At 51.7% G+C, this 11,515-nt stretch overlaps 4 protein-coding genes across 4 annotated transcripts; 2 read left to right on the forward strand and 2 right to left on the reverse strand.

Moving 5' to 3' along the window:
* Positions 1–130: 130 nt before the first annotated feature.
* On the reverse strand, positions 131–1,594 carry An15g06660 (uncharacterized protein; the record flags this gene model as incomplete). Its single annotated transcript, XM_001397157.3, has 3 exons — positions 131–267; positions 584–1,501; positions 1,570–1,594. The coding sequence occupies 3 exons, from the start codon at positions 1,592–1,594 to the stop codon at positions 131–133; spliced, it is 1,080 nt and encodes a 359-aa protein (XP_001397194.3).
* A 713-nt stretch (positions 1,595–2,307) lies between these two features.
* An15g06670 (uncharacterized protein) lies at positions 2,308–4,795 on the forward strand (the record flags this gene model as incomplete). The annotated part of the gene is made up of 4 exons (XM_001397158.3): positions 2,308–2,424; positions 2,476–2,528; positions 2,585–2,799; positions 2,850–4,795. 4 exons carry the CDS (start codon positions 2,308–2,310, stop codon positions 4,793–4,795), a joined length of 2,331 nt encoding a protein of 776 aa, XP_001397195.1.
* A 951-nt stretch (positions 4,796–5,746) lies between these two features.
* On the reverse strand, positions 5,747–7,968 carry An15g06680 (uncharacterized protein; the record flags this gene model as incomplete). The annotated part of the gene is made up of 7 exons (XM_001397159.1): positions 5,747–6,341; positions 6,410–6,576; positions 6,635–6,892; positions 6,946–7,359; positions 7,420–7,457; positions 7,527–7,599; positions 7,678–7,968. 7 exons carry the CDS (start codon positions 7,966–7,968, stop codon positions 5,747–5,749), a joined length of 1,836 nt encoding a protein of 611 aa, XP_001397196.1.
* A 415-nt stretch (positions 7,969–8,383) lies between these two features.
* An15g06690 (uncharacterized protein) lies at positions 8,384–10,408 on the forward strand (the record flags this gene model as incomplete). The annotated part of the gene is made up of 7 exons (XM_001397160.3): positions 8,384–8,387; positions 8,463–8,489; positions 8,582–8,640; positions 8,705–9,149; positions 9,212–9,389; positions 9,446–9,969; positions 10,260–10,408. 7 exons carry the CDS (start codon positions 8,384–8,386, stop codon positions 10,406–10,408), a joined length of 1,386 nt encoding a protein of 461 aa, XP_001397197.3.
* Positions 10,409–11,515: the final 1,107 nt, after the last annotated feature.

Below are 11,515 nucleotides of genomic sequence, written 5' to 3' on the forward strand. Positions count from 1 at the left end.
TACTTTACATATTGTGTCGAACATATCACCTCTGTACAATGGCTCGGGTCCTTTCTCCCTTCTGTACAAATTCTCTTTGCTTTCGTGGTCTCTCACCTGGTGTTGATTGTGATCTTATAAAGAGGCTTGTTTACGGTTCGGATGATGATTTATCACGACGCAGGCTACTATTGACGGATTGGTCTTTGCTTTGGGCATTTTCATTCATGATTACCCCTCTTGTCGTCCCCTTGTGCTGATCTGTTCTCCTATGGACATATACACCTGCTGCAGTGTGTTAGTACATATTAAAGCACATATTACATGCATCAATGGTCATCAGTGCACAGGAATAGCGGTAACGAGACGTAATACGACCAAATACAATGATAGCACAAATTGCTACTGAGTAGACAACAAAAAGAAAGAAGCAGCAAATGTATCCATTAAGTCATCTCGTCATTCATAGTAGAGTTGTTCTCAAATGAACCTTCATAAGCCTTTCATAAGAACAGAAGTTGAGCACAAGCTCATGATTTCTCCGATCTATTCCCCTCCCCAACATTTTGAAACAGCTTCATCTTCACTTCCGCCGCCAACAAACCCTTCACTTCTTCCGAGACAATCCGCTGCCCATCCCTCGCCACCCTCTCCAACTGCGGATCCTTAACTTGCGCCAGATTCCCTCGCGAAGCACTACTCTCCACGCCCCTCGTGGCCCGCTTAATCTTCTGACTCAAATCCACCATCTGCTTACTCCCATAATCCCTCGTCGTAAACAACGGACTCTGACTCAACGTCGCAACCCAATACTTATTCCACAGCAACGACAGAATCTCCGTATCCAACGCACTCTTAAACACCGACACCTCCAGCGAATAATAATGTGACGCATGTGCCCCAAAGTCCTCCGCCTTGTTCAACGGCACCGTCTGATAGTCATCCTCCCCAGCACCACTACCCCCCTCCCCTTTCGGCGGCGTATAATCCTTCGGAAACGTCCTAAATGCCCCAATATCCACCTTCCCTGCTGAGATCGTCCTCTCTGGATCAACCACCACCGCCACAAACGGTCCCCCGAGCTGCTGCATATCCTGCGTCGTCACATCAATGCCCGATAACCAGCACCCGTACCCGGGATGACTGTGGTACCAGCCCACTGCATTTTCCATCCGTCCTGCATCCCGGCACGACTGTAGGTATGAGACCATGTATTCGTTGGCTTCGTCTTGGGCGTTGACTCGCGTTTCGGTTCCCTCTACGGGAAGTCGGAAGGCGTCGGTTACCACGAAGGTTTCGGGCAGGACATAGCCTTGCATTAGGCCCATTACTTCGAGGGAGCCGCCGGACCGCGCGTGCATTACCATCTTGAGGAGTGCGACGGCGGAGATTCGGATCGATTTGAAGTAGTGTGGGTCTTTGGACCAAGGGCGCTGAGCGCTAAGAGCTTTGTGTGTCTCTTCATCGTATTTGTAGAGCGCGTCTCGGTGGGGGTCTATGAGGGTGACGGCATTTTCGAATTCTGTGGTTATGGGGTTAGAGTGCTGTGAGATGGAGTGGGGGTGGGGATGGGGTTGGGGATGGACGTACCCCAGGACTGCTGGGCAGCCTGCATGGTGGATGGTAGAGTAGAAGATGTAATTGGAATAGCAAGGGAATGGGATAAGTGATTAACACGGATTGGCTGAAATCAGAAGTAGATTTTGATTATTGGAATGAAAAGGTCAAGCGGAGCAGTAGATAATGAGATCTGGATAGTAGATAGAGAGATGGAGTGAGGTGACTCCGGGCGGTGAGCAACTTCCCGGCAGATCGCGGCGGAGATCGGCGCTGAGTCAGCGGTTACCGGGCCGACGGGGTCACAGCTGAAAGCGGCAGCAAACAGAGCAACAAGGCGGCGAGCAGATCGGGATTGCGGCTGCAGAATCCCCAAAGGGATATTGTTATTGTCTTTCCCTCCATCACCGCTGCCTGTCTCCATCCCCTCCATCCCAGTCACCCTTGCATATACCCGCATCTCGCTGAGCTGGTCATAAATCTGGCGGGTCTTCCCTTGTCCTCGCAGATGCCACTCATCTTCCCGTGAGGCGCTTCGCTGTCAATCGCAGTCTCGCGTTGTTCATCCTGCCTGTTTGGATAACTCGCAGCTCCTCTTTCTAATCTCTCCAGGCGCATCGCCGCCCCCCGAGCGTACATGACGCTGACCCCCGCCATTTAAAGGCGAGTTTGTCTTCGATCGCGCACTCAAACAACCTCCTTCAGGCCAATCAGCTCCACAATACACCAATAACCCCCCCTGGCTTGGGCGTGGGAAACAAACACAACACTATGGCCGTCGATACAAGCTACTTGACCACTCAGGTCAATAACATCGTCACTCAATTGCATGGAATCTTTGATGACATTGGCGTTCCGAACCATGAGCGCGAGTCCAGAGAAGCAGAGGTTGGTTGTTTCTGATATGCTCAGCACCCCTCGCGACTAACTGTAAAGCAGCTCTTCAGCGCGTTGTCTGAAACGCTGAACAACCACCTCAAACTTGTGGATAAGTATGCGCCTCGCCTACATTCCAATGTCCTTATGACCTAGGGCTAATCTTTTGTAGTGAGAAAAAAGATATGGAGGATGAGGCACAGAACCTCATCGAAGCAATCCAGCATATGGAGAAGTCCTTAGTCGATGAAAAGGCGAACGGACAGTACCAGCTTGACCACAACGAACTGCGCATTAGCTACCCACTGAATCGCTGCCTCGCCTTTCTCCGAGAGGAGCACAACGCATTGAGCAAACTACACAAAGAGCGCTTCGAGCAAGTCAGGAGTGAGTTAATCCTAAGCGCCACAAGGCGCGCAATTGTTGACTGGCTATAGAACTTGTCGAGGCTCTTGAGTCGTACGCGTCGCATCTTGAACCTACCTTTGTCGCCATTGAGCTTCCCCCGACAGCTCCTGGATCAACCATCTCACCCAGCTTCGACCTCTCGCCATCCTACGTCACTGCGCTAGACAGCGAATTCACCCGCGTTTACGAGGAGTACCATCGTCGTCTGGAGTTTGTTCAGTCCACATCTGAAGAGATTATCAAGCTGTGGGCCGAGCTCGGAACGCCTCAGGTTCAGACAGACACCAACATTGTCAAATACTATCGCGAATCGCCAGAGCAATTAGGTCTCCATGAGTCGGATCTGGCCAATCTGATGGCCAAGCGCGAAAAGCTCTTGGGTGAGAAGAAGGGCCGCGAGCGCAAACTGATGGACCTTAAGAACGCCGTCGAAGCATTGTGGGAACGATTCGGAGTCGAAGACTGCGACAGAAAAGCGTTCATGAATGCGAACCGTGGCTGCGGACTTCGGACGATCAATGAGTTCGAGGACGAGTTGAGTCGCCTGAATGAGCTGAAGAGACAGAACCTGCATCTATTCGTGGAAGATGCTCGGTGTCGACTCCAAGAGCTCTGGGATAGCCTCTACTTCTCGGAAGAAGAGATGCTTGACTTCACGCCTGCCTTTTCAGATGTTTGCAGCGATGCACTGTTAGAGGCGCACGAAGCTGAAATCGCGCGACTAGAGACCTTGAAGGAACAGCGCGCGCCGACTCTGCAACTCATCGAGAAGCATAAGAGCCTCCTATCAGAGCGGGAAGCACTGGCCGTTTCGAGTCAGGACGCATCCCGTCTTATGGCTCGCGGAAACAAGGGCGAGAGACGCGATCCTGGAAAGCTTCTAAGAGAAGAGAAGATGAGAAAGAGGATTGCCAAGGAGCTGCCCAAGGTGGAAGCCGACTTGCGCAAAGAGCTGGAGAGGTGGGAGGATGAGTATGGCCGGCCATTCCTCGTCCATGGAGAACGGTACCTCGACGAACTCACCCCGGTTGTTGCAAAGCCACCTCCACGGTCCAAGACTCCTGGGCCTACCAGCGCAAAACGTCCTACCCCAGCACAACCGCCTCGTCCGGCCAGTGTCATGAGTTCTCGGCCTGGCAGTGCCATGCGAGGGCCTTTGCCGCCGCGCTCGGCTTCCAAGACACCCACTGCCCATCCAACTACAAAGTACAACACCATTGGACCTGCTGCTGGTAGGGCAGGGGCCAAATCGCCGTCGAAAATTCCAGCTCGTGTTCCCCTGGGCAATATGCCGCATGGAAGCAACTCCCCGCGCCGGGGTGGTCCAGGCACATATTCATCTAGTACTGTGAACGGTAAGATGCCGGCACCTCGTGCACCACCGCCGAGGATGCGCGCGTTGACCGGAGGTGAGTCGAGGGAGGATCGAGCGGCATACCTGTTTGAGCCACCTCGATCTGCCAGCGCCTTGTCGAATTCATTTGTGCGGCCAGTCAGCCCAGAGGACGTGTATGACGATCGTAACCAACGCTCCTTTGTCAGCTCTTCCGCGTTCTCTCAACGCTCCACTGGATTTTCCCAATCTTCCCACTCTTCAGCTTCGTCACTGTCCTTGAGCTCCTCTATGCAAGGCTACCCCAAGCCAAACCCATATTTGCAGCAAATGCCCCCACCGCCAGCGCCAAGACAAGTGTCGAACTCCACGGTGCAGACCGCAGTATCTGGGTCAGAGAACTGGGAGACTTTCGATGACGGTTCGGAATCCGAAGCAGACGCTAGCGACGTGTACTATGCGAAGCTTCGTGCTGCACATGGGAAGCGACTGGCCGATCCTGAGGAGAACCAGAACCGCTCCCTTGGAGGCAAGAAAGCCAAAGGCATCCGAAGCGTCAGCCCAGACGAGCCAGCTCCCCAGATGGGGAACATGGTTCGAGTCAGCGACGCCGAGTGGACGGATGACTTAGAGCCATATTGAAGTCTCCCACGTATAGCCTTTCGTTGACTAATGATCCTACTTATTTGAGACTTTCAGGGGTCTCTGAAAGAACGTGATTACGAGACGACTCGACGTTGACGATTTCACGAATGACCCTGAAGCACTCTTTCTGTCACCGTTCCCACTCGCACCATTTAATCGTTGAGCTTTTCACAGCATCAACAATGACTTGCGCAAATGCGCTCAGCTAACCATCTTAATTTCTTCTGTTAAAATTCGGAATTATACCACGTGCGTTATGTTCTGGCTTATCTGGACGCCCAACCTTGGATTTTACTTTGCGTCCGACTTACTTCTACCACTCTGCCACTCACTGCGTGATAGGCAGGGCCCGACAACCCGCGACAGACTTCAGCATGTCGTTACCTGATGTCACAAATGGAAAAAGGACTGCGGAAAAACCAGGCGTCTTTTTGTAACATGCCTTTTTGCTCTAAGTTTGAATAATTTACCTCTACCCGGACTGGGATAGACGGGGTTGGTGTTCCAGCTGCGACTCCTCCCTCAATTTCTTTTTATGATAATTCGCTCGATTACCGACTTCGAATCTTCTCTTCTCTTGGTGTGGCTCTCTGGTTTTTCTTCTTTTTTGTCTTCTATGGACGTGTGTATAAGTCCCTGGCATGCTTTTGACTCTATTTCTGTTGTGATATCAGCGCGGTTTGTTATCTCTTTTAGCCGCTAAGTTACTTTATGGTTCATGTCCTAGCAATGGATAGTATTTATTCCTTTTCTACCACTTTTACTCGAAGATCAAGAGTTGTAGGATAGTATGATCGATAAAATACAAAGCTGTAACATGATTCAACTGTACTGATCATATTCTACACTTCTATCATACACTTGATTCTTATTACTTACACACGTCACCATCTACCCTTCTCAGATACTTCAGCCTCTACCACACAATAATCTGCCAGACATATACACCTAAGAAGACCCAGAAGAAGGAGCCAACGACCCCATCCAAGACCGATCCTCACCCAAACTCTCCACTCCCTGCTTAACCCGTCTCGTCGGCCCCGGCACCAAATGCGCCGTCAACTCCTTCGCCTCCTGTACTCTCCTCACCGTCTCCTCTCTACCCAAAATAGCCATGGTCTCTGGGATACCAGGACCCGGTGCACCAGCCGACAATGCCCAGCGGAGGTAGTGGTATAGTTCCTTCTTGAAGGCTTTGTCAGCTGCCTTCTGCGCTTTGGTGGATTCTTCGGGCGTGAGGGTGTCAGTGGGAGAGGAGTCGTCGGGGGTGGTGCCGTCGTAGGCGGTTATGTTTGCGCGGTGGGTTTCGAGGGTCCAGTGTGCCGGGGGGACGAGGGTGAGTGCTAGGCTTGCGGTGTGGAGGGATGTCAAAGGGATTGTGTTGGTCGTAGATGAGGGGGTGTAAGGGGATCGGTTGAGGGATTGGGTGAAGAAGGTCGAGTTGCGGGTTGTGAAGTCTGCGGCGTTGGTGTAGGATTTGGCGTCGGCGCGGAGGAGGGGGGCGATGTATGTTTGTAGGGAACGGGATTGGAGGAGGGGGTTGCTGTGAGTGAGTGGTTAGTTGGTTTGTTTGAGTATGTGTTTGTAGGGTAAGGGAGTGGGTGTATGTACAGTTGCGCGGCTGGGTAGGTCTTCTCGACTTCTTCGGATACCTTGGTCACCATCTCGGTGAATTCGGGCCCGTCGGTGGAGGCGAAGCGTTGGGCGTGCGCTTTCTGGAGGAACCAAAGCTTTTCGAAGGCCACGACGGTGTTGCCGCGGGTGATTTTGAGGTTGAACTGTGTTGCTTGTGTTAGTGGGTTTGAGTGAGCGAGTGAAGGAGGTAGAGGGACGTACGAGTTGCTCCAGCTCTTCAAGGTTGAAGATATCCGACTTCTGGGTGTGCGACCAGCCCAGGAGAGCGGCAAAGTTCACGAGGGTTGCAGCAAAAACGCCTTGGGTGTCCTTGAAGAAGCTGAGGTCGATATCCGCATTGCGTTTGCTGAGCTTCTGTCCCGACTTGTCCACGAGGAGAGGTACGTGGCCGAACTGCGGAGGCGTCCACTTGAAGGCGTTGTAAAGCGCGACGTGCATGGGGGTCGAGGGCATCCATTCCTGGGTAGAGCGTAAGCTTGTGCAACTTCTTCTATATATCTTCCGCAGCTTACCGTTCCTCGAATGACATGGGTGATCTTCATGAGATGATCATCCACCACGTTCGCCAGATGATAGGTCGGGTGTCCGTCGGACTTGATCAGAATGGGATCGTCATAGACACGCTCGATCAAATCCAACTTGTTCGGCGAGCGGTTCTGGCCCGTCTTGCCGTACACCAGATCGTTGAACATAGGGTATCCTTCCACCTTCAGTCGAACGACATGCGCTTCACCCTTGGCCGCCCTCTCTTCCGACTCCTCCGCAGAGACCTCCCCGCATTTCCTATCGTAACCGGCCGGCAGTCCAGCTTGGCTGCGATGTCTGGCGAAAGCGTCCAATCGATCGGCGGAGCAGAAGCAGCGGTAGGCGTGGCCGTTCTCGATCAGCTCCTGCGCGTGGGAGCGGTAGATGGCGGTTCGTTCGGACTAAAGCTTCTCTCAGTAAATGGCTCCGATGCACAGGGAACACTGTCTCCTCAATCATACCTGTCTGTAAGGACCGTACGGACCACCGACAACCGGACCTGTAAGAACAACCATCCGTCAGTCATCTAACCAGCTCAGCTCCTTTCCGCACATATTGTCTTCCGCACCTTCATCCCAGTGCAATCCAGCCCACCGAAGATCATCATAAAGCCTCTGCTCAGCATCCGGAATTGTACGTTTCTGTAGCAGATTCCCCAATTAGCTCCTACCTCCTCCCAAAAACCTATTCAAAGCTGTTTAACCAGCTAATCACCGCACCTGATCCGTATCCTCAATGCGCAGCAAGAACTGTCCTCCCGTGCGCTTCGCCAAAAGGTAATTGAACAAAGCCGTCCGCAGAGATCCCAAATGAAGGTAGCCGGTCGGAGACGGTGCGAATCGAGTCCTCGCCGGCGAGTCAGGCAATTTAGTTTTTTTGTTGATGGTATTGTTGTTATTGCCAGCGCGGAGATTCGAGCCCGGCGCGACGGAGGAATACCGGGCTTGACATTGGGTGCAGACCCAGGGACGACGGGCCCAGATGGTGGGGGCTGTTGGGCGCCTGAGCATCGCGAGTGACAAGGTAGATATCGAAAACGCCGATGCTAATGCTATATAAGTAACAAGTATGCGCTGAAGCTGGGGAAAATCAATGGCGGAGAAAGAAAGATAAATCCCGACAGAAAAGGCGGAAAGCGCAATTATATGTGATGTGATTGGTGGGTTTGGGGCGGCAATAAATTATTATCGGGCGCTGCTTTTATCGCGATTGCTTTAGCCTTTTTACTTTTACGGCCTCAGCCGCTCTCTCTCCCTCTTTTCTCTTCCCTCCTCTAATTACTTTGTCGCCAGGAACACACGGCTTTGCTGGCTTGAGACTTTACTCATTCATCCTTTTGCTTGTTGTTGATACTGTTATCTTTGATACCCTTTATTCGTCGCTTGTGTTCGTCGAAAATCTTACCCTCTACTTCCTACTATCAGTATGTGTTCCCGCTATCGCTTAAAATTTAGATGTTACTAGCTTGAGCCTCCGGTATGCTGACTGATTTGGTATGATTTAGTGTCGAAAGCGGACGTTGACCTCTACGGTATATATATTGTCTACTCTTAATTTCTGCAGAGAGAAAATGCGGAAAGCCAACATTACAACAGCGACTAATCAGAATATGATGGATTACAGAGGTCTTGGGCATTGACAAGAGTGCCGGCAAAGATGATATCCGGAAGGCATATCGCAAGGTATTCAGATTCTCTATATCGAACACAGTATTGAAGTACAGTCTAATACTTTTTGGGTCCAAAGGCCGCTCTAGCAAATCACCCCGACAAAGTCCCCGAAGCCGAAAGACAAGATGCAGAGGTCCGATTCAAGGCCGTGCAGGAAGCCTACGACATCCTCTACGACGAAGAGAAGCGTGAGATCTACGATACCCATGGAATGGGCGCTTTCAACGGCTCCGGTGAACCGGGTATGGGCGCGGGCCCTGATTTGGATGATATTCTTGCGCAGATGTTCGGTGGTATGGGAGGTATGGGCGGCATGGGCGGAATGCCCGGTGGTCCGCATGCGCGTAAGCCGCGCAAGAGCCCGGATGAGGAGCAGAAGTATGAGGTTCGCCTGGAGGATCTGTACAAGGGCAAGACGGTCAAGTTTGCCAGCACGAAGAATGTGATTTGCTCTCTGTGTCAGGGCAAGGGTGGTAAGGAGAGGGCGACGGCCAGGAAGTGCTCCACTTGCGATGGTGAAGGTAGGTTCATATACCTATGGGACTTGGTGTGCAGAATTCCGGGCTAATGTATTGCTTCGCAGGTTACAAGCAGATTTTGCGCCCGATGGGTCAGTTCCTGTCTCCGGCTATGGTTCCCTGCCCTACCTGTAACGGAGCGGGTGACTACTTTGTCGACAAGGATAAGTGCAAGAAGTGCAAGGGCAAGAAGACCACCGAGGCTAAGAAGTTGCTGGAGATCTACATCCCTCGCGGGGCGAGGTGAGTCTAGCTATGTGTCGTACTGCCTCGAGTGCAGTAACTAACACTGTGATTAGGGAAGGAGACAAGATCATCCTCGAGGGCGAGGCCGACCAGGTGCCGGGTCAGGAACCTGGAGATATCGTTTTCCACATCGTGGAAGAGGAGCACGAGACTTTCCGAAGGGCTGCTGCCGATCTGACGGCAACAATCGATGTTACGCTGGCCGAGGCTCTGACGGGCTTCTCCCGGGTGGTAGTCAAGCACCTTGACGGTCGCGGAATCGAAATTCAGCACCCCAAGACCCCAGGTGAGGTTCTGTATCCGGGCCAGGTCCTGAAGGTGCCTGGTGAGGGTATGCCCATCAAGCGCAGCGATGCCCGTGGTGACCTGTACCTGGTCGTCAACATCAAGTTCCCCGACGGGAAATGGAAGCCCAGCCCTGCTGTTCTGGAGCAACTCAAGGAACTGTTGCCCAAGCCGGAACCCCCTATTCAGGCTGACACCGTGGACGAGGTAGAGTTCGACCCCAAGGGCAATCTGGATGACTTTGGGGCGCATGACCCCGAGGGGGGTTCTGCATGGGAGGATGATGATGAGGGTGAGACGACTGCGCAGTGTGCGACCCAGTAGACTTTTGGCATGGCTTATGCTTTCTCTGTATCTGTTTTGCCTCTGCTCCTTCTTTTGTTTCTGTCCTTTTCGAGGACATTATACCTCTCTGCTAGTTCACCTCATGATGATAGACTCGTTGGCTGCTTCTGGATCAGCTCCTCTCTCGCATCGTGGGCGTTTCGGGTCAACTACTATTATGGATTGATCGATGAGATAAATATAGTTTTATGATGGGAATGATGATTGTTGAGTGTGCAATTGTCTGTTTTTGACTAGACAATAGACCTTGTGCAGAGAGCTCCCTAGTCCGAGCCATGTATCAAGTAGAAGCGATTGATAATCTGTGGGTACCCGTGGGGAAGGCAAAAGCGATGTGCGATGATTTACTAACTACCGGTAGAATGAGTAGCATAGAGTCTGACTAGATCATGTCATGGCATGTCGAGGGTCATGTTGGAAGGAACATAAAGGAACCGTCATTACCTGTATTTAGTTCTGCCTCCTCTGTCTTATCAAAAGGGCATCGATAAGCCTACTTTTTGACGTAATTGACTTGGCAGCAGGTATTATTATCTTAGTTTTTTAGTATAATCGCAGGTGCCTTGGAGGATCCCTGAGTATCATCAAGTGTGCGAGGAGATATAGGTCCCGCACTGGAAACGGAGAACGACTCCCTCTCATTCTCTACACGGAAGCTGTCAACACATATTGAAGGATATAAGTGCAGAAGAGAAAACCAGGCGTCCAACACGGGTTCTTCGAATGCCCGCAGCCCCTTCAATAAACTATGACTTTAAGCTTTGTAAAGCTGTATAAGGGTTTCGTTGCCTACCCACCTTACCGTCTTGATTCAGCTACTGAACAAACCCGGCACTTATGGGCGCATCCCTTCGCTTCCCCGTACTCCCATTGTCCGGAAGGACACCTGTAGTCCTCCTTTTTGGCGTGAGCGGGACACTTTGCCAAATTCATTGTTCAGACTGTGGCCGCAAGAGTAGCGAATCTGGTATTGAGTGCAAACATCACGTTTGCTTTTAGTCGCTGAATAGCTTCATATCATTACTCTGCAAGGAAGCGGTATATAGTGCCTGCAGCACATTGGTCGAGAAGTCTAGCGATCTTTTCGCGCTGTGCCAAAGTATAAGAAAGGCAGTCAACTAGCAAGTTCCTTAGCATTTGTTTTCACAGTATAAAATTCCTCCTCTGTTTACTTATGAGCTATTTGGATTGCATCAGTATAGTTTACAATACATACGACGCATGGGGTGTGGGAAACTGAGTTTCCCGACCCAACCCAACACGAACCTGTGACGCCGTGCATTGCAACTGCACAGCACCGGATTATTAACGGGATTGCAAACCCTGGTCCGGAACCGACTGTGCTGGTTCAACCCACTCGGGATGACGGAATGCATGAAGACCGAAAGAAGAATTGTAACCCCCATGCTCTTTCTCCAGGCCCCTCCGTGCCCCCATGGATATAGCGTGGGGTACACCTCCCACGGGCTCCATCTTCATCGACTCGACCAACC

Source organism: Aspergillus niger, assembly GCF_000002855.4.
Source record: "Aspergillus niger supercontig An15".
NCBI classification, from domain to species: Eukaryota; Fungi; Ascomycota; class Eurotiomycetes; order Eurotiales; family Aspergillaceae; genus Aspergillus; species Aspergillus niger.